The following is a 23,609-nucleotide window of genomic DNA, read 5'->3' on the forward strand; positions in this document are numbered from 1 at the left end:
GAGAGGCTGAAATCACACTGACAGAACATCCTAGCTTAAAAAGCAATGCAGGTACCGTGCATCCACAGATAGGGGGTGCACTTTTATTAAAGTACTTTAAAGTAACTGGATGTACATAAGATGGCTATATGTCACCCCGCGACTTCACCAGCCTTTCAAATAAAATTGAGGTTTTGTCCTATTTAAATGTTGGTCATTTTATTTTCTAATTAAAATTCTAAATTTAAAAAAAGGGATATTCTATGAGACTGAGACTACTGAGACTGATTGAATAAATTTACAGTGAAGCTTTAAGTAAGCTGTAAATCTATTTGAGGTGTGTCTTACTGCAAGGCTGTCTGTGCTGCTCGAAATTAAATCCATCATTCTCCTCCCTCACTGTTAATAAGACATGTGATAAGCAGTGCTGTATGACTTTCTGCCTGCAGCTGTCCAGTTGAGCTCCTAAGGGATTACCTCACAGGCTGTAATTCAAAATGTAAGGTATACGAGTCATATTTTTGTTGTTGTTGTTGTTTTTCTTGGAGATGAAAATTGTTTTAAATATACAAATATGTTCAAATATATAACAGGTCATGTATCGCAAAATATGTCATTGTATCAAATGTAGGAAAGGTCATCTGTTTCTATAGACAATGTAGTATTAAATTAGCTCTTAGCTGATTGTAGTAGACAAACTAATGGCTTTTTAATTTAAATCAGAATTTCAATCAGAGTATATAACTACAATTTTTATTCTTTTTTTTTTTTTTTTTTTTTTGCTGTTTCACATGTATGAGTGTGTATGAGAATATGTAGAACAAAGGTTCAACAAAAGTCCTGAATTCTTGTGTCCCAGCACAAGGTGGTGATGATGATGATGATGATGATTATTGGGATTCATTGATACTAATATGGGTATCAAGTACTGTATCAGCCCAATACTGAGCTCATTTATTCATACCTGTGTAAAAAAAAAAAAAAGGCCAGACAAATCTAAAACTTTTTTATGCACAAATTTGTCTGTAATAGAATCTCATGCATGTGTGCATTTTTAGTGAGGATTTTACACTGGGGAAATAATATGAGCTAAATAATATGTTTCCCATTTTTATTTATTTATGATGACGCTGATTAATACTAATAGGAAAATCACAAAACCATACATCAGCTTGTTAAAAATAACTAAAAAATGTAGACTTTGGAAAGAAAACTAAATTTCTATATTTTGTTAAATAATTCCCAGGCAACAATTTTCATTCCTGACAACATTAGAAAATGTGACAATAAATATCTAAAATTATAATTATATTATTATTTATATCCTATATTTTGGATGGAAGTGATTTTTGAAACATATGATGACTAATTTCAGCCCTGTGTATGTGCAATTGAACATGTGAAACCTTTAACTCATTTGTAAAAATATATTATGTATATGATTTTCTATATTTTGCATTATCGGCCAATATAGGATAGGTATGTTTATAAAAACACATGACTGAGACCACATATTTCATGCCATGGTATACATTCAGTGCAATGCAACTTCTGGCTCCACAAGAAAATGTAATTTTCACAGAGAGGACAGGAGCAGCACTGCTCACACTGCCTAGATTGTGATGAAATGTAAAACACAGGAAAGCTAGCCTCTCTTTATGTGTCAAACATTCTTGACCAGATATGAATTTTTATTTGATGTATGCTGGATTTATAGTCATATTTTATGGTTTTACTCAGTTGATGATCTACTGACTCGTGTTTTGCTTGTTAGTTTTTGTCGTGATTTCCCCTTGAGCTAGCGCTGTAGCATACAGCGTGCTCGGAGACCCGAAGTGCGAGCCCGAAGCGAACGCACCCTTTTGGGTCTTCAGTGACATTGACTTTGTTTACTTTCTACACCTGCTTTTTTTATGGTTTTTGTCCTGTCTCCGCCCCTGTCTTGTCATTGGTTGTTTCCCATAGGTGTGTCATCAACCCCTCGTGTCTCTTTGCACTTTGCGTAGTGTTACCATCACCATACCAAGCGTTTATACTTTGTTCCACATTTTGATTCATGTTCATTGATTAAGCTCTTGTTACTTGTTCTCGTCTCTTGCCTTGCCTAGTTTATGCCTGTTTGTAGATCTCCTGACCCATTGCCTGTTTTTTTGACCACGCTATTGTCTCATGATTTGGATTTGTCTGCCTGCCTCTCTTTATTAAAAGCTCTTTTCTGCACTTGCATCCGTCCTAACCTTCATTACATGGAATATGTGACAGTTTTTAGAATTTTGTATTACACTTCAGCTCAAATACATTCACTTTTTTTATCCTGTTTTATTAAAAGCAAAAGATTTATACAATTACTGGTTGTTGTAAAGCAAATTCTAATTTCAGAGCAAACAATTCTTCATCCCAGTTTTCCAAATTAAAGGAGGTAGTAGAGGGGTTAAGACCATGTAGACATATAATATAGGACATCTAACCATATTCATTCACTATTAAAGCTATAAAGTAAAATATAGGACATTTGATGCACTGTATGGTGACAATCACACCCATATATGTAGGCCCAAACTATCACAAAATTGGAAACACACAATTGTATAGAATGTCTTTGTATGCTCTAGCATTAAGATTCCGTCTTTAATTTATTTATTCATTTTCATATGGTTCATTTACATGTGATTCATTTACGTATGATTCATTTACATGTGGTTCATTTTCATGAGATTCATATTCATGAGATTCATATTCAAGTGATTTTATTGAATTCATTTACGTGTGATTCATTTACATGTGATTCATTTTCATGAGATTCATTTTCATGTGATTCATATTCAAGTGATACATTTTCATGTGATTCATTTACGTATGATTCATTTACATGTGACTCATTTACTAATTTGCTTCTCTTTAAATCCAGTTTTAGACTGTGATATAACAAAGGTCTTTCCAGATTATTACTTGCTACACTGTATGAGATAACCCAGTAAAATTGCCTGAATTCTATAATATAATTTGTTCACCATGTTAGGTTTAAATCCTCTAAAAACAGATTCGCAATTAAATAACATTACATCCTTCAAAGCATTGGCATGTTCTGCTTACTCTCACAATCCTCCAAACTCCCACACCCAAAGTCTCCATAAACAAATGAGACAGCAGTGTATCCTACAGAAACCGAACGTTGTCCACAATGTGAAAACAACTCGGAGAGTAAGCTGAACTAACCAACAAAATTACCAAGACTGATAAACAGTCTGCACACAATAATAAATATAATGTCCTTACCTTTTAAAGACTTGTAACAAATAATATAACAGTGTAGCACGTAAAGCCGAGGAGATAACACTAATAAAATTAAATAAACAGAAACTCTAACCCGGTCAGAGCATCAAAAGAGAGAAGCACATTAATACAGAAGTAAATTTTAAGAGGAATAAGTACACAAAATCTAGGCGGAGTAATGCAACAACAATATCTTCAATAAAAATCCGAATTCTGTAGAGCTGGAAGGCCGAGTGCAAAAAATACAAATAAAAGAAGAGCGAAAAAGACTCCGCTGTGTAGGTGATGCAGTTCACCCCGATCTCTCTCGCACGGCGTAAAATATCAACACAGTCACTGTGATGGTGGAATCTGCACACAATAGCTCGTGGTCGTTCACCAGGCTTGGGGTTCGGGCTGAAGGGTCCGGTGGGACCGGTCCAAAACCGGCTCCTTCTCCAGACCAAACGCCTCTTTTAACAAGGCCGCTACAGCAGCAGTTGTACAGGTATCAGCGCCCTCTGGAACTCCGACTATCCTAACGTTATTGCGCCGTGACCTTGACTCCAAATCCTCACATTTATTCTCTAATTGAGTCACGGTCGCAGTGAGAGACTCGATAATAGTCTTCATATGAACTATGTCATCGGTGCAACCGGAGAGCGCGTGCTGCATTTCCCCAACAGTACCTTTCAGTGTTGATATGTTAGCCTCCGTAACGACTTTATCACTAGCCTGCTGTGTTTTCACAGCCTGCAGGTCAAGCTGGATAGTAGACAGCGCACCCCCGAGAGTCTCCTGGAGCTCCTTTTTTAAAATATCGGCGATGTCCTTCCTCAGTAAAGCCAGCAACTCAAGCCTGAGTGCGGTGAAGGTAGGGTCACCGCTCGGCGATGTGGATACAGGGGGAGAAGGAGGCTCGCTCGCGGCGCGCACACGTGGCCTCCGTCGTGTCTGAATGCTATCACGGGTTTTCGTGTTCTTTCCACACATTATAACGTGCCAAAAAGTTAAAATTGCAAACAAGGAAACAGAGTAGAATAAGTCAAAATATATTGTATGACCGAAAAGAGCAAATTAATTACAATTTTAATCGAAATCAGCAGGAGCCTCCAACTTCGCGTCTTACTCCACCTAATTCTGAATTCCCTAGCATTAAGATTTCCCCTTCACTGGAACTAAGAGGCCCAAACCTGTTCCAGCATGACGATGCCCCTGTGTACAAAGCACCAGAGAGTCAGGTTTGCCAGTACTGATGTCAAAGAAGTTTAGTGTCCTGTACAGAGCCCTAACCTCAACCCCACTCCAATTGAACCTTTGGGATCAACTGGAACACCAACTGTGTGCCAAGAAATCTCCACAGCCACATTTCAAAATACAGTGGAAAGACTTCCCAGAAGAGAGGAATCTATTAAAGAGCAAAGGACTGAAATAGGTTTATTAATTTGTGCATGTTTTCACAGCGCAGAACCGCTTGTGGATGCTATCTACTGATAAAGCAGATATTTTGTCTTTACACATCTTCCAATGTAACTGTCTGGGAATTACTTTACAAATGTAGAAGTGATTTACTTTCCAAAGTATACATTCTTGGTGTAAATTTTTATACAAGCCAATTTTTAATGCTGAACATTGAGTGAATATCAAATGATGAGCCAACTTAACAAGACAGCCGTTTTTTAGGTGAACAGTTTTGTAATTACAGCTGACAGATCGCTATGGACCAAATAGGAACAGTAATGGAGAGACCCTGAGAACAAATAAGAGTAAAGTGAAAGTTTTTTCCTTCTTTTGTTGGCCATTTTACATCCAGCCTGCTGTGTTCATGCCATCTTCTGAACAGTTTGGCAAAATATTTTGATAATTATACTGCCTTCGAGGCAAGTTTGCAACTTGTAATTTCCCACCTCTAACCAGTAAAAGCTACAGAAATTACCCCCGCAACTTCTCAACATCTCAACCTGGGGTTCTTCTCAACAACAAGTTCCTTTCCCATTTATGAAGTGATGTCAAACCAGAATGGCTGCACACATTGTTAACATTGTAAAGTGCTATTCTGCTTTAAATTAGTTTATCGCTGTACTACTTTGTTAAATCTGTAACACTAACCTTGTGGCTAACGCTACTCACTGTTGTTTGCTTTTAGGCCTGTAACTGTAAAAGTGTGATTAAAGCTTTGCTTTGACAGAGCAAACAAAAAAGAGACCCTTTCATGGAGGCATCCATGTATTTTTTCCCCTTTGCACATTGCACAAACATGCCAAGGTGGGAAATCATGTCATTGCAACACTCAAATTACTACTTGCAAGGCACCACAAATGCAGCATTAGTAAATGGAAGATTTAGCCGCCCTGACTGAAAATGGACATGGTCTAGTGGAGGATGTGGTAGCTCTCAAACTAGTCTCATTCCATTAGCTCTTAAACATGAAAGAGTTAAAATTTCTTAAAATAAAATTCACCCCCTCATAACAGATAATTAAATGCTGGAGTTGCCAAAACAAATTAAAATCCAAGTGCCTTGTTGCCCTTTTACATACACACACACACACACACACACACACACATTATACATATATTATATAAACACACATACATGTATATGTACACACACACACACACACACACATATATATATATATATATATATATACACACACATACATATATATATATATACACACACACACACATATATATATATATATATATATATATATATATATATATATATATATATATATATATATAATATATTTGATGCTGCAATGGGGTTGAATAATTCTGATTGCAACAGTTGGAGATGGATGGATTCATTGAAGTATCAGGAAATCCTGGGAGGAAACGTCATGCCGTCTGTGAGGAACTTGAAGCTTGGGCATCATTGGACCTTCCAACAAGACAATGATCCCAAGAATACCTCAAATTCCGCCAAGGCTTAGTTACATAAGTCCTAGAAGATTCTACAGGGCTATCACAGTTACCTGACTCAAACCCCATAGTCTCTGGTGGGATTTGAAGAAGGCGGTTGCAGCACGCAAACCCAAGAATATTACTGTACTGGAGGCCATTGCTCATGAGGAATAGGCTAAGATTCCTCAGGAACGCTGCCAGAAGCTATGCATCTTGTTTGCAGCAGATCATAACAGCAAATGGGTGCTCTACTAAGTACTAAAGATGCTTGCCATGAAGTGGTTGAAAAAATTTTCAGTCTAATTTGGGAAACCACGTGAAGCATTTATTTATTTGAATTGCTCATGTTTGATTTGTTAATTGCAAACAGTGGAAAGTCTGTAAATTTTGACAATAAACCTGATTTGCAATGGGGGTTAAACAATTTTGATTGCAACTGTGTGTGTGTGTGTATACACATATGTAGGTGTATGTGTATAAATTACCATATTTTACATGTGCAGTTTCTTATTTAAACAGCCTTTATTCCTCTGACCAGAGCTTGAAAATTATGACGTTGAATATTACCGAGCAGACAAAGCTGGATCTCTCGAGACTCACCGATGAAGAGGCAAGACACATCTGGCAGGTGATTCAGAGGGATTTTACCCTACGGAAGACAGAAGAGGACAGACTCAGGTAAGAATGCGGTCACTTTGGGTGTACAAGTCTTTTAGTGCAGCCCATTCTGAAGTGATGAACCCTGACATTTGATGGGGGTAAATGCCCACAGAAGCTTTTCATAAATACATATTAATTTTTTGCATATTACTCAAATTGCATGTATTCGCTTTAGCCCATATCCATTATGTCACGAAATGAGGTTTAGGACAGATGCAATCACAGTTAAGAACTTTATTGAAGAGAGATGTGCAGATAAATCCAAAGACAGAGGCATGGTCGAAATAACAGGCAGGGGTCAGGCGATCAACATACAGCCATAAACGAAGCAAGGCAAAAATCAAAGACGAGTAACCAGAAACAAGATCAAAAACCATGAGTAAATATATCGAACAAGGTAACCGCTTGGTAAAAGAGAGACAATAGCAACTGTGCATATTACTTCGCTAAAACACATTGTGAATGAGCGGTCTCTTTTAAAGTGTGGTGTGATTGTGAGTGTGATTGGGAACAAGTGTGTCTGACTAGTGGTCCGGAGAAGGTGAACATGTATTTGTGGGAAGTGTAGTCCATGGTGGCCATGTTTGTAGGCGACAGTGCAGGATGGGAACTGTAGTCTGGTTTGTTGTGATATGACACATTATGCACAAATTTTCTTTATTCTTTTCATATTGCAATTTTAAAAAAAAATATTGTTCATATTTACGTTCATCACTTGATCTGTATAATACGCTTCCCTCAGATTGGAGCTCATCTTGAGCTCATTTTACACCCAACCACAGCATCGCAATAATCTGACTGCCATTTCAGAAATTTACATTGTTATATTTGCTAAAGCAGAGCAAGAAAGCACAGAAAATCAATGCAACATTGCTTTTTGTGTAAAATGGGCTTTACACTTACCATATATTATGAAACTCACCAGCAATGATAATCTGCCTGTGTATTCATTGTAAACACTTAATAGTTAAACTTCATGCAAGTTCTTTTAAGTTTCTAATATTTTATTAGATTTTATTAGATTTTAATATTTTATTTACCCTATTCAAGTTCATATTTAATTTATCTTATGTCAGGGCTGTTTCTGATTCACTGTGTTTTGGGCTATCCATGCAATATACATGGTATGGTAAAATCCATATTGTGGCACTGCATAATAACGGTATTCACTTTAATACCAATGTCCCTCCCAGCCCTTGTGAGCAGTTGACAAATCTGCAGGACCAAATTGCTAAGGAATGTTTCCAACACTGTGTGGAATTCATGCTATGAATAATTGAAGCTGTTCTGTGAGCAAAGTCAGGGGGTCATGGTCCTAAAAGTTGCTCATGCATTCTAACTTATAGTGGTATATTAGCTTATTCAAATGTTGAAAAAATACTTTCACTTGTGTTTCCATCATAGTGCATGTGTGCATGACTGTGCCATTTCCTGGATTGTGTGCCCGTGCTTACTTTCATTCTGAAATCTGTACAAAACGTTATAGGTCCCAGGTCACTGTACAATAACTTTTTTTTTTTTTTTTTTTAACAAGATTCATTTGATAAATGCATTTGAGCAGAAGAAGTAATGCACAAATTGAAATACCATTCACAAACTGAAATGCAGTTGTCTCTGTTTAATTCAACTGTACATTGCAGAGATCTTCAGTCAAACATATTGACAGAAGATACAAAGAGAAATCTGCTGACCGACCATTCCAACCTTAGCAACTCTTTCTGTATACACTGCCTGCAGCCATTCAAGTTCCTGCTCAAAAGTAAATGTCAATGCAGGAACTGCAAAGTCTTTATCTGCAAAGCCTGCAGCTGCTTCAACAAAAAAGAGCATGGCTGGTTGTGTGATCCATGCTACATGGCCAAGTAAGTTCTAGAACAAGCTCTCTTAAACTAGCCCAGTTGGATCTTGTAGGAAAACTACCTTACAATATGCAGTTTACTTTATTTTCAACAATTATCAATTCAATTATGTAAATGTAGTATGTACATATATGTGCATAAATGTAGTATATACATATATGTGATATACCATATTTAATAATGTAGAATGGTTTTCAGTAGGGAAATAACTTCATTTTGCTAGAGTGCCTGTTGTGTTGAGTTGTAGACAACTCATTATATCAATATTTCTTTCCCCTAAAACAAAAACCTTGTATGTCTTTTATTGCAGAGTCTTGAGGATTGGTAAATTAGAGTGGTTCCACGAGAATGTATATGCTCGTTTTAAGCAATCTGGCAGTGCAAAAGTGATGATGTCACTGTACAAGAGGCTGCATGGAGGTCAGTCTTGTTCCCAGCCTGACCTGAGAGGTAGGTTCATACACAGTATGTCCCAAATAAGGGTTTAGTTGCTGCATTACAAAGAACTTTTAAATAAGATGGTTCAGTCAGGTTCTTTATTTGTCTTAGAGAAAGGATATCCTTTGTACAGGGTTTCTACAGGATTACCTCACACCACTTTCTCTAACACAGAAGTGAAAGTATATCTTACCTATCACAAATATAGTTCAGATATTACCATTTTATTACTAAATTTTATTACACAACCAAACATCTGACGGTATGTGGCATGGATAGCCCCTGCACTTGAAAAGAATTAGTGGAAGATCCTGAAAGGAGAAGACTTAGCTATGCTTAATTGTCCATGTGACTTGCTCCCTGACCTAGTCACATGTCTGGCTCTTTCTCCATGTGCTCCAAGAACCTAGTTAGTCTGCTTTATCCAATTTTTCAGCTTGCTCTTCCCTGAAAAGGAAGCTCAGCAAGAGAACAGTTTCAAATTAGAACCATTCCCCACAACATACAGTACCACCTGAAAATATTGAAACAACAAGGCCAATTCTTTCTTTTTTTTTCTTTTTTTTTTTTCCTATACACTGAAGAAATTTGGCTCTGAGATCAAAAGATCAATATGAGGTGTTAGATCAGAATTTCAACTTTAATTTCCTGAAATATAGAGGTGTTAAGCAACTTAAAACATGGCACCTTTGGTGGCAATCCACCCAATTTTTAGGTGAGCAAAATTATTGGAACAGAAAGTAAATAATATTTAGATATTTAGTTGCATATCACTTGCTTGCTATGACTGCATCAAGCCAGTGACCCACTGACATCACCAAACTGTTGCATTCTTCCTTTGTGATGATTTTCCAGGTTTGTACCACATCATCTTTCAGTTGTTGTTTGTTTTGTTGGGTTTCTTCCTTTAGTTTCATTTTGAGGAGGTGAAATGCTGGTCAAATGGGTTAAGGTCTGGTGACTGACTTGGCCAGTCTAAAACCTTCCACATTTTGGGTCATTGTCTTGCTACATGATTAAGTTAGAACATGGCAGCATTTCAAGTGATCAAAAACACATGAACTGCAGATTTCACCAAATCTGCAGTTTTATTTCACCTATTTCATTATGTAAATATCAGGTTTTTTTAAATTAATTATTTCATTAGTATGATGAATTTAAAGTTACCTTTACTTTTGTAGTTAAAAAAGAGGAAAAGGATAAGAAAAGGATGATGCCATTTTTCAGTGTTGATGAATTACTGTGTTCAAGCTGTATACACTTGTATAGTACTTCAATGAAATATAATTATTCTACAAAACCAAATGTCTATATAAAGAAATAGAACTTTGCTTTGTCTCATATGTCTTAGTTTACACAAGTTTATAATTTGAAACTTGTTGCAGTATAAAATCAATAATTTTGATTTTAGCGTCTTACTACAATCGGGAACACTATACATAATTTTCTCCATACAGTTGGTTCATCCTTCAGCCAAGGTGACAGACACTCAAATGGCTCTGGAAGACAACACTGCAAACTGGTATTCACTTATCACTAATCAATTATTCAATTATTAATCTATTCACATGTACATTTTTCACTGACATTAAATTATTAAAGAACTAATACAAGTAAGTGCATTGAGTAATATAATGCTATCTTTCTTAAGACTACCTGCTTTCATATGAACATTCTTGGTGTTTTTCTCTTTTCTGAAATTCCTTTATGCTAGAATTGTATGAACCAAAATCTTGGTATTACATAAATTATTAGCGCTTACTGTGGTTTTTGTCAAGTATACAGTGCTGTGAAAAGTATTTCTTCTGTTTTTGTGTATATCTCATACCAAATTGTTTCAGAAATTAAAAACAAAATCTAAGATAAAACTAAGGCAACCTGAGTAAACACAAAATACAGTTTTTAAATAATGTTATTTATTGAAGCAAAAAAAGTTATTGAAGCAACTGGGCTGTGTGAAGATGTATTTACCCCCATAGTTACTAATTCCCCATATCTACGAAACTGTATTCATAATTGGGTGAAAGAAAGGATCTGCTCATGATCCAAAACATACAAACTCATCGGCACATCTATGTTTAAAAAAAGTTTTGTTTTTTTTAATAAACCTGTGTATTTGCAATTGTTAGATATCGATGAGAACAAAGTATTTTGGGAATTTTTTTAAATGAAAGATCAAAAGGTTAAACAATAGACAATTTTTCACAGCCTTCTTTGTTCATATTTATCAATGATGCCAATATTAGTGGAGGGCACATATATATATATTGTGAGGAATTAGCCCGGGGAAGGGCGGCGTACAGACCCACAGGAGGCAGAAGAACGTTCACAAACGGTGGTTTATTGGTGCAAGGGTGAAGTGAGTGGGTTGTGAGGGGATGAGTGCGGGGCTTGTGGAGGCGTGACTGCCGGTGTAGGCTACTCGTGGCGGAGGCGGGATTCCCGAGACGGGGGCGAGAGTTTTCCCGGGCCGGCGTCCTCCGTAGGTGGGACTCTCACCACCCGGCGATCTCGTCCGCGCTTGCACCTTTTGTGGGGAGAGAGAGAGAGAGAGAGAGAGATTAGCGTGGGGCGTGAGGTTACCGTCGTGCTCGGTGATTGCGAGTCGCTATGTCGCTGGAAATTACGCACGGAGTCCGTCTTGTCGCTACGGTATTCTCTTCTCCCGTACGGCCGGAAGCGCGCCCTTTTATCCTCCTCCGCCGTCGCCTGAGTGGTGGAGTTTCTCCGTTGGGTCCGCCAATCGCTGGCCGGTGTCGCGTCAGTCCCGCGGTCCTTTTGCGGTCCTTCCGGCTGGCGGAATGTTCGGCACGAAGCTGCCCACGTCGTGCCGGTGCGGCAGTTGGAGAAGGAGCGATTTCCTTCTTGTGTGCGTCGGCTCTCTGCCCGTCGCGACACTATAAATATATATATATATATATATATATATATATATATATATATATATATATATATATATATATATATATACACACTCAGCCAAAAAAAAAGAAACGTCCCTTTTTCAGCAGACTATATTTTAAAGATAATTTTGTAAAATCCAAATAAGCTTGTGGAACAGTCCTTAATACACTAACAGTTTACAGGCAGTAGGCCTGGTCACAGTTACAATAACTTTGGACACTAAAGAGACCTTTCTACTGACCTTTTTACATACTGAAGCATGAGGACTGCAGATGTGGCCAGAGTAATAAACTGCATTGTCTGTAATGTAAGACACCTAAGACAGTGCTACAGGGAGAGAGGAAGGACAGCTGATCTGTGCAGTGGAAAATTAAATGTAACATGCCCCCCCCCCCCAAGACATTATCAAGAACTTGCAAATGCCTTGGTGGAAGAGTGGGGTAACGTCTCACAGCAAGAACTGACTAATCTGGTGCAGTCCATGAGGATGAGTTGCACTGCAGTACTTAAATCAGCTAGTGGCCACCAAGTGTGCCACACAAGTCCTGAAAAGTGAAGCCAAAACGTTTCAATCTCCCCCAGGTGGCTGGATGCAGTATAGGTCATAAACCCCACCCTCTCCATGTAATCGAATGGGACGTGAGACAAACTAAACAATCAAATTACACTTCAAATAATTTTTTTCCATAGATGGTTCTGTCATTTTAGGTAGTTTTTATCACGCTGATGTAATATCAAGTGTTCGTAAAAAATTCGCTGGAAATAAAACCAGTTGAATGTGAGAGGACGTTTCTTTTTTTGCTGAGTAAATATATATAACAATCACTGCCTTTAGGCATATTGTTTTACTTTGTTTACTTTGATCGTAGCATTCTAATGACATTATAGATCTTACTTAATCTCCCACTGTTCATCAACGCACTTACATTGTGAGTGAGAAGCAACGCGACAGTGATTACGCCTCTGTCTAATGGTGACTGAGGTCATGTTGGGCATAAAATGTAATGCTGATGAACAGTCAAGTGAAGAAATTAATTTTCTTTGACTCGGTATTCTGCTAAAGCTAGCAGCGTCACATTACATGTGTTTGATGTCACGTGCAATCACCTGGGAAACAGCTTATACTTCCAGTTAGTAAAAAATGCTAGTGTTCCATTTGAGACAATACTATCCTTCTAAAATTCATACACTAGATGGTACATCATTAGGGACACAACTTTTGTCTGTACTCTCCGATGCGTGTTTTCGGAACAGAAGTAACGCAATAAGTAAATGCACCCCGTGCCGTGCGCAGTCCGACTAATCGATCATGAGATGATTTTCATAATTGATGAAATTATCGATTTCTCGATTAATTGTTGCAGCTCTAGATTGAACTAAGTGAATTGTTAAACCAGACAACAGAAAAAAATTGTTACCTTAAATGTTGGCATATAAAAATTTTATATTGTATTTATAAAATACAATATATATTGGTCAGTAGTGGTACCTGGACATCAGCTTAAGTTTACCAGCAGTGCCTTAACTGGAATTAATGCATTCCATTACAATACAGAATATAATTAGAATACTGAAAAGATACAATCCCCTCCAACAGTATTAGACCAGCAAGGCCAGTTCTTTTGTTCGAGAAAAAAAAAAAAAATTAATCCAAGCAGATTGAGCAGATTTTCAGCTTTCATTTACATGAGTTAAACAACTTAGAGCATGGCTCTTTTTGTTTGAACCCACCCATTTTTCAAGTGACCAAAAATATTGAAATATGTGACTGACATGTGTTTCTTGTTCTTGCTGCCCAGGTGTGCCATGTTAAATTGATTGTTTAAACAATTAATAATTCTTAATGTCTACTCTTGGTTTGAGTTCTGGGTTTCCCCTGTATTTGTTGTTAAAAAGAATAAACCAACATGAAAACCAGAGAACTGGAAGAAAAGTGTATGGGTTACGCATGTAACCCTGTTCCCTGAGAAGGGAATAAGACATTGTGTTAGCTGAACGCTGTGGGGAGCGTCCTTGCGCATGACTGGTATCTGAAGCTTGTGTAAAATCATGCCTAATTTATAGGCCTGCCGTGATCAGGTGACGTGAATTAAGCACATCGCGTGATATATAAGAGACACCTGTGAACCGCACCATTAGCCTCCATCATCTGAAGTGAAGACTCAATTCACAGGCATGCCCCAGTTTCACAAAGCTAGGGAACAGACATTCCCTTTCAAAGGGAACTTCACATTGCATTAGCTGAATGCTGCAGGAACGAGAATACCCACAACGTCATACTGAGGGTACGGCCGGTTCAAAAAGACCCAAGCCCGAGGGTCACTGCAAGACACTCGAGCCTGAGCCGGAATGTATATCCAGGCTGTAAAATCGAATGAATGTGTGCAGCATAGACCACCCCACCACAGCACACACATCCTGTAAGGATACCCCTTTGGACAAAGCCTTTGAGGAGGTGACCCCCCTAGTGGAATGAGCCCTTATAGCTCCTGCATAGCGAGACCACGTGCCGCATAAGCAATAGAGATAGCTTCCATTATCCAATTAGAGATGTGCTGTTTCAACACAGCATCACCTCTGCTGTCGCCACCAAAGCCGACCAGCAGCTGCTCTGACTTACGCCACTGGCCGGAAGTATAGAGAGCCGTAAGTATAGAGTAAGTATATACTTACCGTAAGCCGTACTTACGAGCCGTAAGTATAGGACATAAGTAGAGAGAGCCCTTACTGGACACAGTCGGTGCAATTTCTCTTGTTCTGGTGTGAGGAACAGAGGAGGGCAGAAAGCCTGCAACAGCACAGGCTGGGCAGCAGATGTAGGCACTTTAGGAATATAATCTGGCCTAGTATACAGGGAGGCCTTGGCTAATCCAGGGGTAAAGTCAATGCAGGAAGGGGCAACAGAGAGCTTGTAGATCTCCTACTCGCTTGAGAGATGTCAGGGCCAGCAGAAGAGCTACCTTTAGAGCCAGAAGCTTCTCAGAGGCTGACACTAAGGGCTCAAATACGGCACCTGACAGACCTTCCCAGACCACAGAAAGGTTCCAAGAAGGTATGCGTGGTCTGCAGTTGTGCCTCAGCCACCTGACACCACACATATCCCTCAAAGTTAGAGGATGTTGCCCCACAGAGGCTCGATGAATGGGGCGTGGCTGGCCAAAATGATGGCCACGTAGACCCTGATTCTAGGAGGAGCCAACCCTGCTGAGAAACATCCTTGTAAGAACTCCAGGACTGTAGCTATTGCACAGTTTGCTGGGTCTAGCTGACGTTCCTCACACCACGAGACAAAAAGTACCCACTTGAGCACATACAATTTCATCGTGAATGCCGTTCTAGCATTCTTGCATGGTCTCTACAACTTCAATTGTGAGACCAGAACCTATGAGCTGGTGCCTCTCAGGGGCCAGACAGTTTCCATAGTTCCGGCCAAGGGTGATAAATCAGCCCTCCGGCTTGAGACAGTAGATCCCTGCAGATGGGAATCTCTGAAGGAGAGCTGTCTAGCAGGGATATTGTCTCTCAGAACCATATTCGAGCTGGCCAATAAGGTGCTACAAGCTGCAGACGTAGACCATCTTGTCAAACTCTCACTAGATCTTGTAGGAGCCGAGCAATCAGGGGAAAAGCATATAGATGTGACCTCGGCCACATGTGCACCATGGCATCCAATCCTAATGGTGTGGGAGGAGTGAGGGCGAACCACAGTGGGCAGTGTGTTGTCTCCTCAGAGGTGAACACATCCACTCCTGCTTGGCTATATGGACTCCACCATTTGTGGATGGGAGCCACCAATCCCTGGGCCTCAGCTCCTGCCTCAACAGGACGTCTGCCCCCACATTCCGGTTGCCCAGAATGTACATTGTACTCACTGACAAACCTTTCCCTCTGTGGCTGATATCAACCACCAGGGAGGATTATGTTCTAAAAAACTAATTCTTTTCTGGGCAGAGGGAAAGTTTAGTCAATGAGAGCAATGTAGATTCTGGGAAACCGGAATACAAATGAGAGTCGAGAATATAAATTTATCACCCTTGGCCGGAACTATGGGAACTGTGATTCTGAGAAGCACCAGCTCAATGAGACCACCGCTGTGTTGTCTGTAAACACATGGTGACCTCTCAGTTGACGAAGAAAGGATTCCAGTGCTAGAAAAATGGCCCGCATTTCTAGGCAATTTATATGCCACTCCAAATGAGGGCTGCTCCAGAGATCTTGAGCTGGACAGTTGACTAAAACTGCGCCCCAGCCTGTGAGGGAGTCTGTCAATTCCGTCTTGCGCTAAGGAGACACCCCTAGAGTGTGATACAAGGCTAGAAACTGGGGACACTTCCAAATTCTCAGAGCACGTAGGCATCACCACATGACACTGATTACTCTGAGGTTTTGTCCTCGGACGAAACCCCCAACTTCTCAGCCACCACTGAAACTGTCTCCTGTGCAATAGGCCCAACGGTATGACGTTGGCTGCTGCTGCCATAAGCTCCAACAGTCTCTCATAGAGATTGGAGGGGATGCCAAGATCCAGCTTCATGTTGATAGGATTGACGCTACACATGTTGGGGGTAGAAACGCACTCATTGTAGTAGAATCCTTATAACCCCTAGAAAAGTTGTCACTGCATTGGAGAACGCATACTTTTCTGAGGTTCAACCTGAGCCCCAAGCTCTTCATGTGGGCGAGAACAACATCTCGATGTTGAACCACCAGTTCCCTGGATTGTACTAGAATTAACCAGTCATCCAGGTAGTTTAGTACACGGATGCCCTGGAGTCACAATGGAGCCAGACTGACATCCATGCACTTTGTGAAGGTGCGAGGGGATAAAGCTAGCCCGAAAGGCAGAACCCGATTTTGGTATGCGTTGCCTCCAACGCAAACCCCAGGAACTTCCTGTGACAGGGCGATATTTTTATGTGGAAATATGCACCTTTTAGAGCTATCACCACAAACCAATCTTCAAACTGAATCTGTGGAACAATAAGTTTGGGCGTCAGTATCATGAACCTGTATGTCCAAAGAGTACAGTTTAGATGACGCATATCTAAAATTGGCCACATACTCCTCTATTTTTTTCCTGCCAGGAAATTACTGCTGTAAAAACCTCCCTCCCTCAGGGAACAGGGTACATGTTCTATGGCCCCTTTGTCCAAGAGGGATCTTACTTTCTGCGCTAACGTTGGGCTCTGGTCTGTGCTGACTACTGTGGTGAGCACAGCTCTGAACCGGGGGAGTCGAGCGCTGAACTGGACCCGGTAATCCTTTTCTACGGTAGGCAGAACCCATGGAGACACATTTGGCAGTAGTTTCCACGCTGCCAGACAGTCTTTTAGTGACATTAACTTTTCCACATTCTATTGGAGGGAAAGCATCAGATTTTCGTTGCCCTGTGACAGCTCGCTGACCAGAGAACATTGAAAACTTTGGACAGCCTTGGCTAGGGGAGGCCCTACAGTAGCACTGGGGGCTAACTACCCTAACATCATCATGTCCCCTGATACATCCCTCCACAGCCCCTCAGGACTGCTCCTCTTTGTCTGCTAGGCCTTATGACCATTCTCAGAACAGGGCTAGTAGCAGGCCACGACTGTGGCCTCCCGGTTGCCCTGGCTGTCTGCGAGGGATGGCGGGATGCCATACTCGCCTTCTGTGCCTCCCTCGCACTAGCGCTGGCCCGGACTCCACTCGTGGATGCCCGGGTGAACTCGACACAACAGGGAAGGAACTGGCTGAATGCCGCTATATGTCGAGCTCACTCAGCAGGTCTGCTTGGTATGCCTGCAACACGGTCATTGTCTGCAGTGACCCACAAGCAAGACCCACTACTGCATAGGCCTTGCCCACCAATGCCACGGTGGCCTTACATGGCTTGAATGGCAAAGCCGGCCCACCTAAATTTCCTTCCGTTGACGGAGAAAGGTAGCTCGCAAGCGCCTCCTCCACCTTCAGCATAGGCTAAATAGCCATGCCATTCATTCCCCACAATGCCCGAATAATCCGTCATCGTGGGGTTATAAATACAGCTGATGCATAGTTTTGACCCAGAAGCCTGATATTTTGTCATGCACTTCTGGAAAAAAAGGGGGGAGTTTTCTGCAGTGTGAGGGATTTACTTTTTTTAAAAAAAAAAAAGCTCATCCAGACTTAGTAATCACTTCAAACAGCTCTTTATATGCTGCTCTCAGTTTTTAGCACACCCTTCTGGTTCCTCGGAGTCCGAGAGGAATTGTTATTATTTTTAATTTTTTGGCTTTCCATAGCGGAAGGAGTCGTCGTAACGTGAGCTCCAAGATCCAGTGGAAAGCTGAACCTGGGTGACAGAGCAAGAGATAGAGCAGCGCTCGTCTCCAGCTTCTCTTCCAGATCCATATGAGATCCCCCGGCCCTGAGACGGCTAGCTGCCTTGGCAGCGGCCGCCCAGATCCGCGAGGCTCTGAAATCCAACTCGCTTCAGCTTCCGAGAAGAGAGCGAGTCGCGAGCAGAGCTGCCTAATGTAAGGCATTACAATGCACACAGTCAGACCTCTCGAGGGCTGCCATGGCATGCTCCAACCCTAGACACTTCACACAGAAAGTATGCACTGCTCCCTGTGATGAAACAGGAGCAAGGCGTAACACAGTTCCTGAATTCTGTCACTCAGACTTTTCTCTCTCGCTCATTCTTTTTTTTTCCTTCTCTTTTTTTAAAGGGATAGAAAAGTCCAGAGATTTTGAGAAAAGATAGAGGAAATGAAGTGTCTTTTTTGTTTTCGTTACACAAACGACCGACATGCATTCTCACTGAAGATAATAAGGCTGACAGCACAGTTCACAGGTGTTATTTATATATTACACGACGCACTTAATTGCCACGTCACCTGATCACGGCAGGCCTATAAAAAAAAAAACAGGTCGGCCAAGGAAAACAGTTGATGACAGACCCATTGTGAGAGCTTTGAAGAAAAACCCAAAAATAACAGCCAGTGACTTAAACAGCCTTCACAGGGCAGGAGTGATATGACAATCCATCATTCAAAGAAGACTTCGAGAGCAGAAATATAGAGGCCATACCACAAGATGCAAACCACTCATCAGCAGTACAAATCCAGAGATCAGCCACAAGATTAACCTCTACTAAAGTGATGGAAGGGCCAAAATGTGGAGAAAGAAAGGATCTGCTCATGATCCAAAACATACAAGCTCATCAGTCATGTATGGCAGAGGTAGTGTTATGGATAGGGCTTGCATGGCTGCTACTGGAATGGCTCACTAATCTTTATTGATAATGCAACTCATGATTGTACAACCCCTGGCAAAAATTATGGAATCACCACACTTAGAGGATGTTCACCCAGCTTTTTTACTTCGTAGCAAATAAACAAATTACAGATATAACAAAACAATTTTTGTTTAATAGCTGAACGTTTTGTCTTTATGAAACATGCCTCAAGCAGATTTAATTAAATTATTTTAATTAATGGTATATCTTTCACAAAATCAAGTATAGGTAAAAATTATGGAATAACCTTGTAATCTGCATTTCTAAAATGAATACCAGTACAAGTCTAAAAATGCAAATTAGTCTGCAGTTAAAAGAGAGTGCTTACAGAACTTAACGAGCTGTTGAACTTGGCTAATTGAAAGGAATCATGGCACCAACAAGAGAGTTGTCAATTGAAACAATGGAAAGGATTATTAAAACTCCTTCAAGAAGGAAATCTGACACAGAGTGTGGCAAAAGATGTTGGTTGTTCCCCATCAACTGTAACTAAAATTTGGTGCAAGTATAAACAAAATGGGAAGGTTGTAAACGGAAAATATATGGGTATAATAAGGAAGATGTCAAAACGTCAGGATATAAAACAAAAGTAATATGCCTTGTAAATAGAACATGCAGAACAAAACAAAAAACAACTGGGCGGAAACAGGAGACAATGTTTGTGACAGAACTGTAAGAAATCGGCTGAATGAAATGGGATTTACGTATAGAAAAGCCAAATGAAAACCAGCACTAACACCTAAACAGAAGAAAACAAGGTTACAGTGCTCTAGGGAAGCAGTCATGGAGTGTAGATGATTGGATGAAAGTGACATTCACTGCTGAATCACGAATCTGAATTGGTCAAGGAGATGTTGCTGGAAGTTTTGTCTGGTGCCGTTCTAATGAAACAAAAGATGACTGCCTGAAAAGTTTCCCCACTTATTTATGATACGAGGTTGTATGTTAGGTAAAGGACCAGGGGAGACCGCAGCAGTCAATGCACAGGTGTACACAAATTTTAGACACTTTTCTCATTCCATCGATAGAAAATAGGTTTGGTAATGATAGTCATTTTTCAGGATTATAATGCATCTTGCCACAGAGTAAAGAGTGTTAAAGCTTTTCTTCAGGAAAGGCAAATCAACTCATTGACATGACCAGCAAACAGTCTGGATCTCAATCAGATTGAAAATTTATGGTGGAAATGTAAAAAAATTGGTCCATGACAATTGTTCCTCCACAGAAGGTTGGAACAAGCTTGATAGAGAACATTGTTTTTCATTAGTGTAGTCCATGCCTCAAAGAAAAAAAAGCCAAAGGTGGTGCAACAAAGTACTAATTGTGATTTTGTTGATGCCATAATTTTTTCCCTCTACTTGATCTAGGAAAAAAATATGCCATTAATTAAAGTGATTTAACTTGCTTGAGGTATGTTTCATGAAGCCAGAATGTTCAGCTATTAAACAAAAGTTGTTTTGTGTCATATCTCTGATTTGTTTATTTTCTATGAAGCAAAAAATATGGGTGAGCATTAAGTGTAGTGATTCCAAAATATTTCCCAGGGGTAGAAGCAGAAAAATTAATTAAGAAGTCTACAGAGTCCAAATATATTCAAAAGTCTACAATCTAATTGAATGAATTGATCTTCAGATGGCTGGATTATTCAGCATGCAACATGTCAATGACCCAAAACACATGGTCAACACAACAAAGGGGTTCAATCAGGGGAGAAAAAAAGTGGAAGGTTACAGACAGGCCAAAGCAATGACCAGACCTTAAGCCAATTGAGCATGCATTTCACCTCCTGAAGAGAAGACTATCATGACAAGAATACATGGAGATGGATGCACATGCAGAACTTCTTTATTGGGGGAACCATAACCCAAGGAAACACACACAGAGACAGGAAACACCATAACACCAGGGTACAAACAAACAAACCTAGAAATACTCAAACTATCAAAACAGACTATACATAGTACTAACTATATTAAATGCAAACAAAAAAAACAAGACAAAGACATGACCTGACTTGAATGCAGTGCTCCAGCAACTAAAGGGTAAAAAAAAAAAAAACAGAGAACTTAAGCAGAGCAACTAATCAAGAAAACATGACAAACACGTGAACATTATTACAGAAAATCAGATAGACAACAGAAGTCGTCCTGCAAAAACAGTCAGAGTGCCCTCTGGTGGTCCAAGGTGGAAGTGTTCCTGGATACCATGACAGACTGAAGGGATAAATTTTAAAGAAGCTGTGGTACATGCTTGGAAAAGCATCACAAAAGAAGAATGCAATGGTTTGGTGAAGTCAGTGGGTCACAGGATTGATACAGTTATGTAACCAACCATGCAAAAATATGCAACCAAACATTAAATGTTATTTACATTAAGACTATCAGTTCCACTACTTTTGCTCACCTAAAATTGGGTGCTCTGCCACCAAAGGTGCCATGCTACAAGTTGTTTATACATCTCGATGTAAATGTCAGGAAACAAAAGCTGAAATTCTGATCTATCATCTCATATTTATATTTTCATCTCAAACCCACACATCTTCAGTGTATAACCTTGCTGTTCCAATACTTTTGGAGGGAACTGTATATGGGGAAACAACTGTGCAGTATTATAATTCTACAGTTTTACTATGTTCTTCTATGTTACTGCTTGGCAATTTTTCTTAATGTTATGCTTCTGAATAGTGAATATAGTAATTAAGTTACTTAATTCTCTTGACATAGAACAGTCCAGTCTTTATGCGAGAAAGCGCAAAGTATGACAAATTGAAAATACTGGCACAGTCTATGCTAATATATTTATGCTTTGAAGTAAATCAAATATGTTACGAATAAAGAGAAATTCCATGCACAAAGCAATAAGTCCTCAATACCTACTCAGCTAGCCCATACCTTTGTTTAACATTCAAACAGACAAGTGTGAAATCTATTTTACTAAGCACAGATATTTGTTGAAAAGCCATTATTGAATGCTGATGACAGTAATATCAACTTGACAACAAAACCAATTGTGCAGGGATATTAAAGCAAAATTATACATTGTTAATCCTCTGAAAGTTACTACTACATTGCTGATTGAAATAGGCATCCTTATCACAAAATACAATGGCAGTTCCATCAACTGACACTACCACTGCCCTCTAGTGTGAAATCCATATGAGATAAATAATAAACAGTTTAAACAGTGCTGTTTTTTAAAGGGCTTAATTAATTCATGGAGAAGCCTTTTAAATTTAAAGGAGTCATTTTCCTTTTGCTTGGGTGTGTAATGTAGATACAAGCAGATGCTTGTGCATGTATAAGATTTGCAAAGTCACGAAGCTCATAGTCTACCCCAAAGGGATTTATTTTATCTAACAGAGAACACTGCTCCAGACGTGCCCAAAACATGTCGTTCGAAGTCCAGATATTACGTGCTCAAACATCTATGTCACAGCATGCACTATTAGCATAAACCCATCCAAAGGCAGCCGCGAAGAAAGAAGGTGAGGGTTCAGTAAATTCAGGTAACATGTCGTGAAGGCTACTCCTAAAAAGTGGAGTGATTCCCACTTTTCTCGGACAATCTTGCGCTTCTGAATCAGAATCTGTATCTGCTATTGACTGTTTAAATGCAGAGTTTTATGTTGTGGTTCAGGGTTCAGTTGTAGACCTCAGGGCTCAGTTGCTAATGTGCTAGCTAAAGTTTGCTAAGTTGCCTCAGGTTTTTTTAAATGTTTGTTTGTATGTTGGTGGTCTGACGGAGACGTTGATTGTAGCTGCTCTTGTGATTGTATCTTGAAACAGTTTATATCAATCGAATCACAAGTATCTTAGCTTTCCAAAGGTATATCGCGTGAATACCTATGTACACACAGAAGCTGTGTACATAGCATAGTTTTGCACTTAAGAATGCACTGGCCCACCGGTGGGGCTTCGTATCTGAAAGGTAAGACAATTACAAAATAAAAACTTACCACTGTAAAAGGTTCTGCTCAAGTCGTGTTTGCAAAGTTGGTTCTGCTTGATCATCTGTATTTTCTAAATCTGACTCGGGCTCAAACTGATACGCTAATGACGTTGCTTAGGAGCTTAGAATTGCTTTAGAAGCCTTGAAGGCTGAAGCTAACCCAAGGGGTGTTACATTTCCAACACACGCTTGAGGTTTTTGTCCAATCACAACACATCAAGTCAGCTGGCCAATCAGAGCACTCTGGACTTTTCGGAAGGAGGGGCTTTGGAGAAATCGGAGTGTTTCAGGCAGCCTGGGAATAGAGGTACTGCAATAATGTACAGTATGTGACAAAGAATGTTTTATTTTTAACATTAAAGCATGTTAACCTATTCTAATACACCCAATAAACAAAAT

The 23,609-nt window shown here is 39.8% G+C and overlaps 1 protein-coding gene across 2 annotated transcripts in view; it reads left to right on the forward strand.

Moving 5' to 3' along the window:
- Nucleotides 1-254: 254 nt before the first annotated feature.
- Nucleotides 255-23,609, forward strand: part of mlphb (melanophilin b) — a 42,901-nt gene continuing 19,546 nt past the window's right edge. Inside the window, exons 1-5 of one of the 2 annotated variants that reach the window (XM_053626327.1) lie at nt 255-483; nt 6,682-6,821; nt 8,444-8,665; nt 8,973-9,112; nt 10,558-10,622. In XM_053626327.1, coding sequence (XP_053482302.1) covers nt 6,694-6,821; nt 8,444-8,665; nt 8,973-9,112; nt 10,558-10,622 — 555 coding nt within the window. In that variant the 5' untranslated portion in view covers nt 255-483; nt 6,682-6,693. The remainder of the gene's footprint in view (nt 484-6,681; nt 6,822-8,443; nt 8,666-8,972; nt 9,113-10,557; nt 10,623-23,609) is intronic. The other variant, XM_053626326.1, reaches the window with a different exon arrangement.

This window comes from Ictalurus furcatus, chromosome 6, assembly GCF_023375685.1.
Source record: "Ictalurus furcatus strain D&B chromosome 6, Billie_1.0, whole genome shotgun sequence".
NCBI lineage: Eukaryota > Metazoa > Chordata > Actinopteri > Siluriformes > Ictaluridae > Ictalurus > Ictalurus furcatus.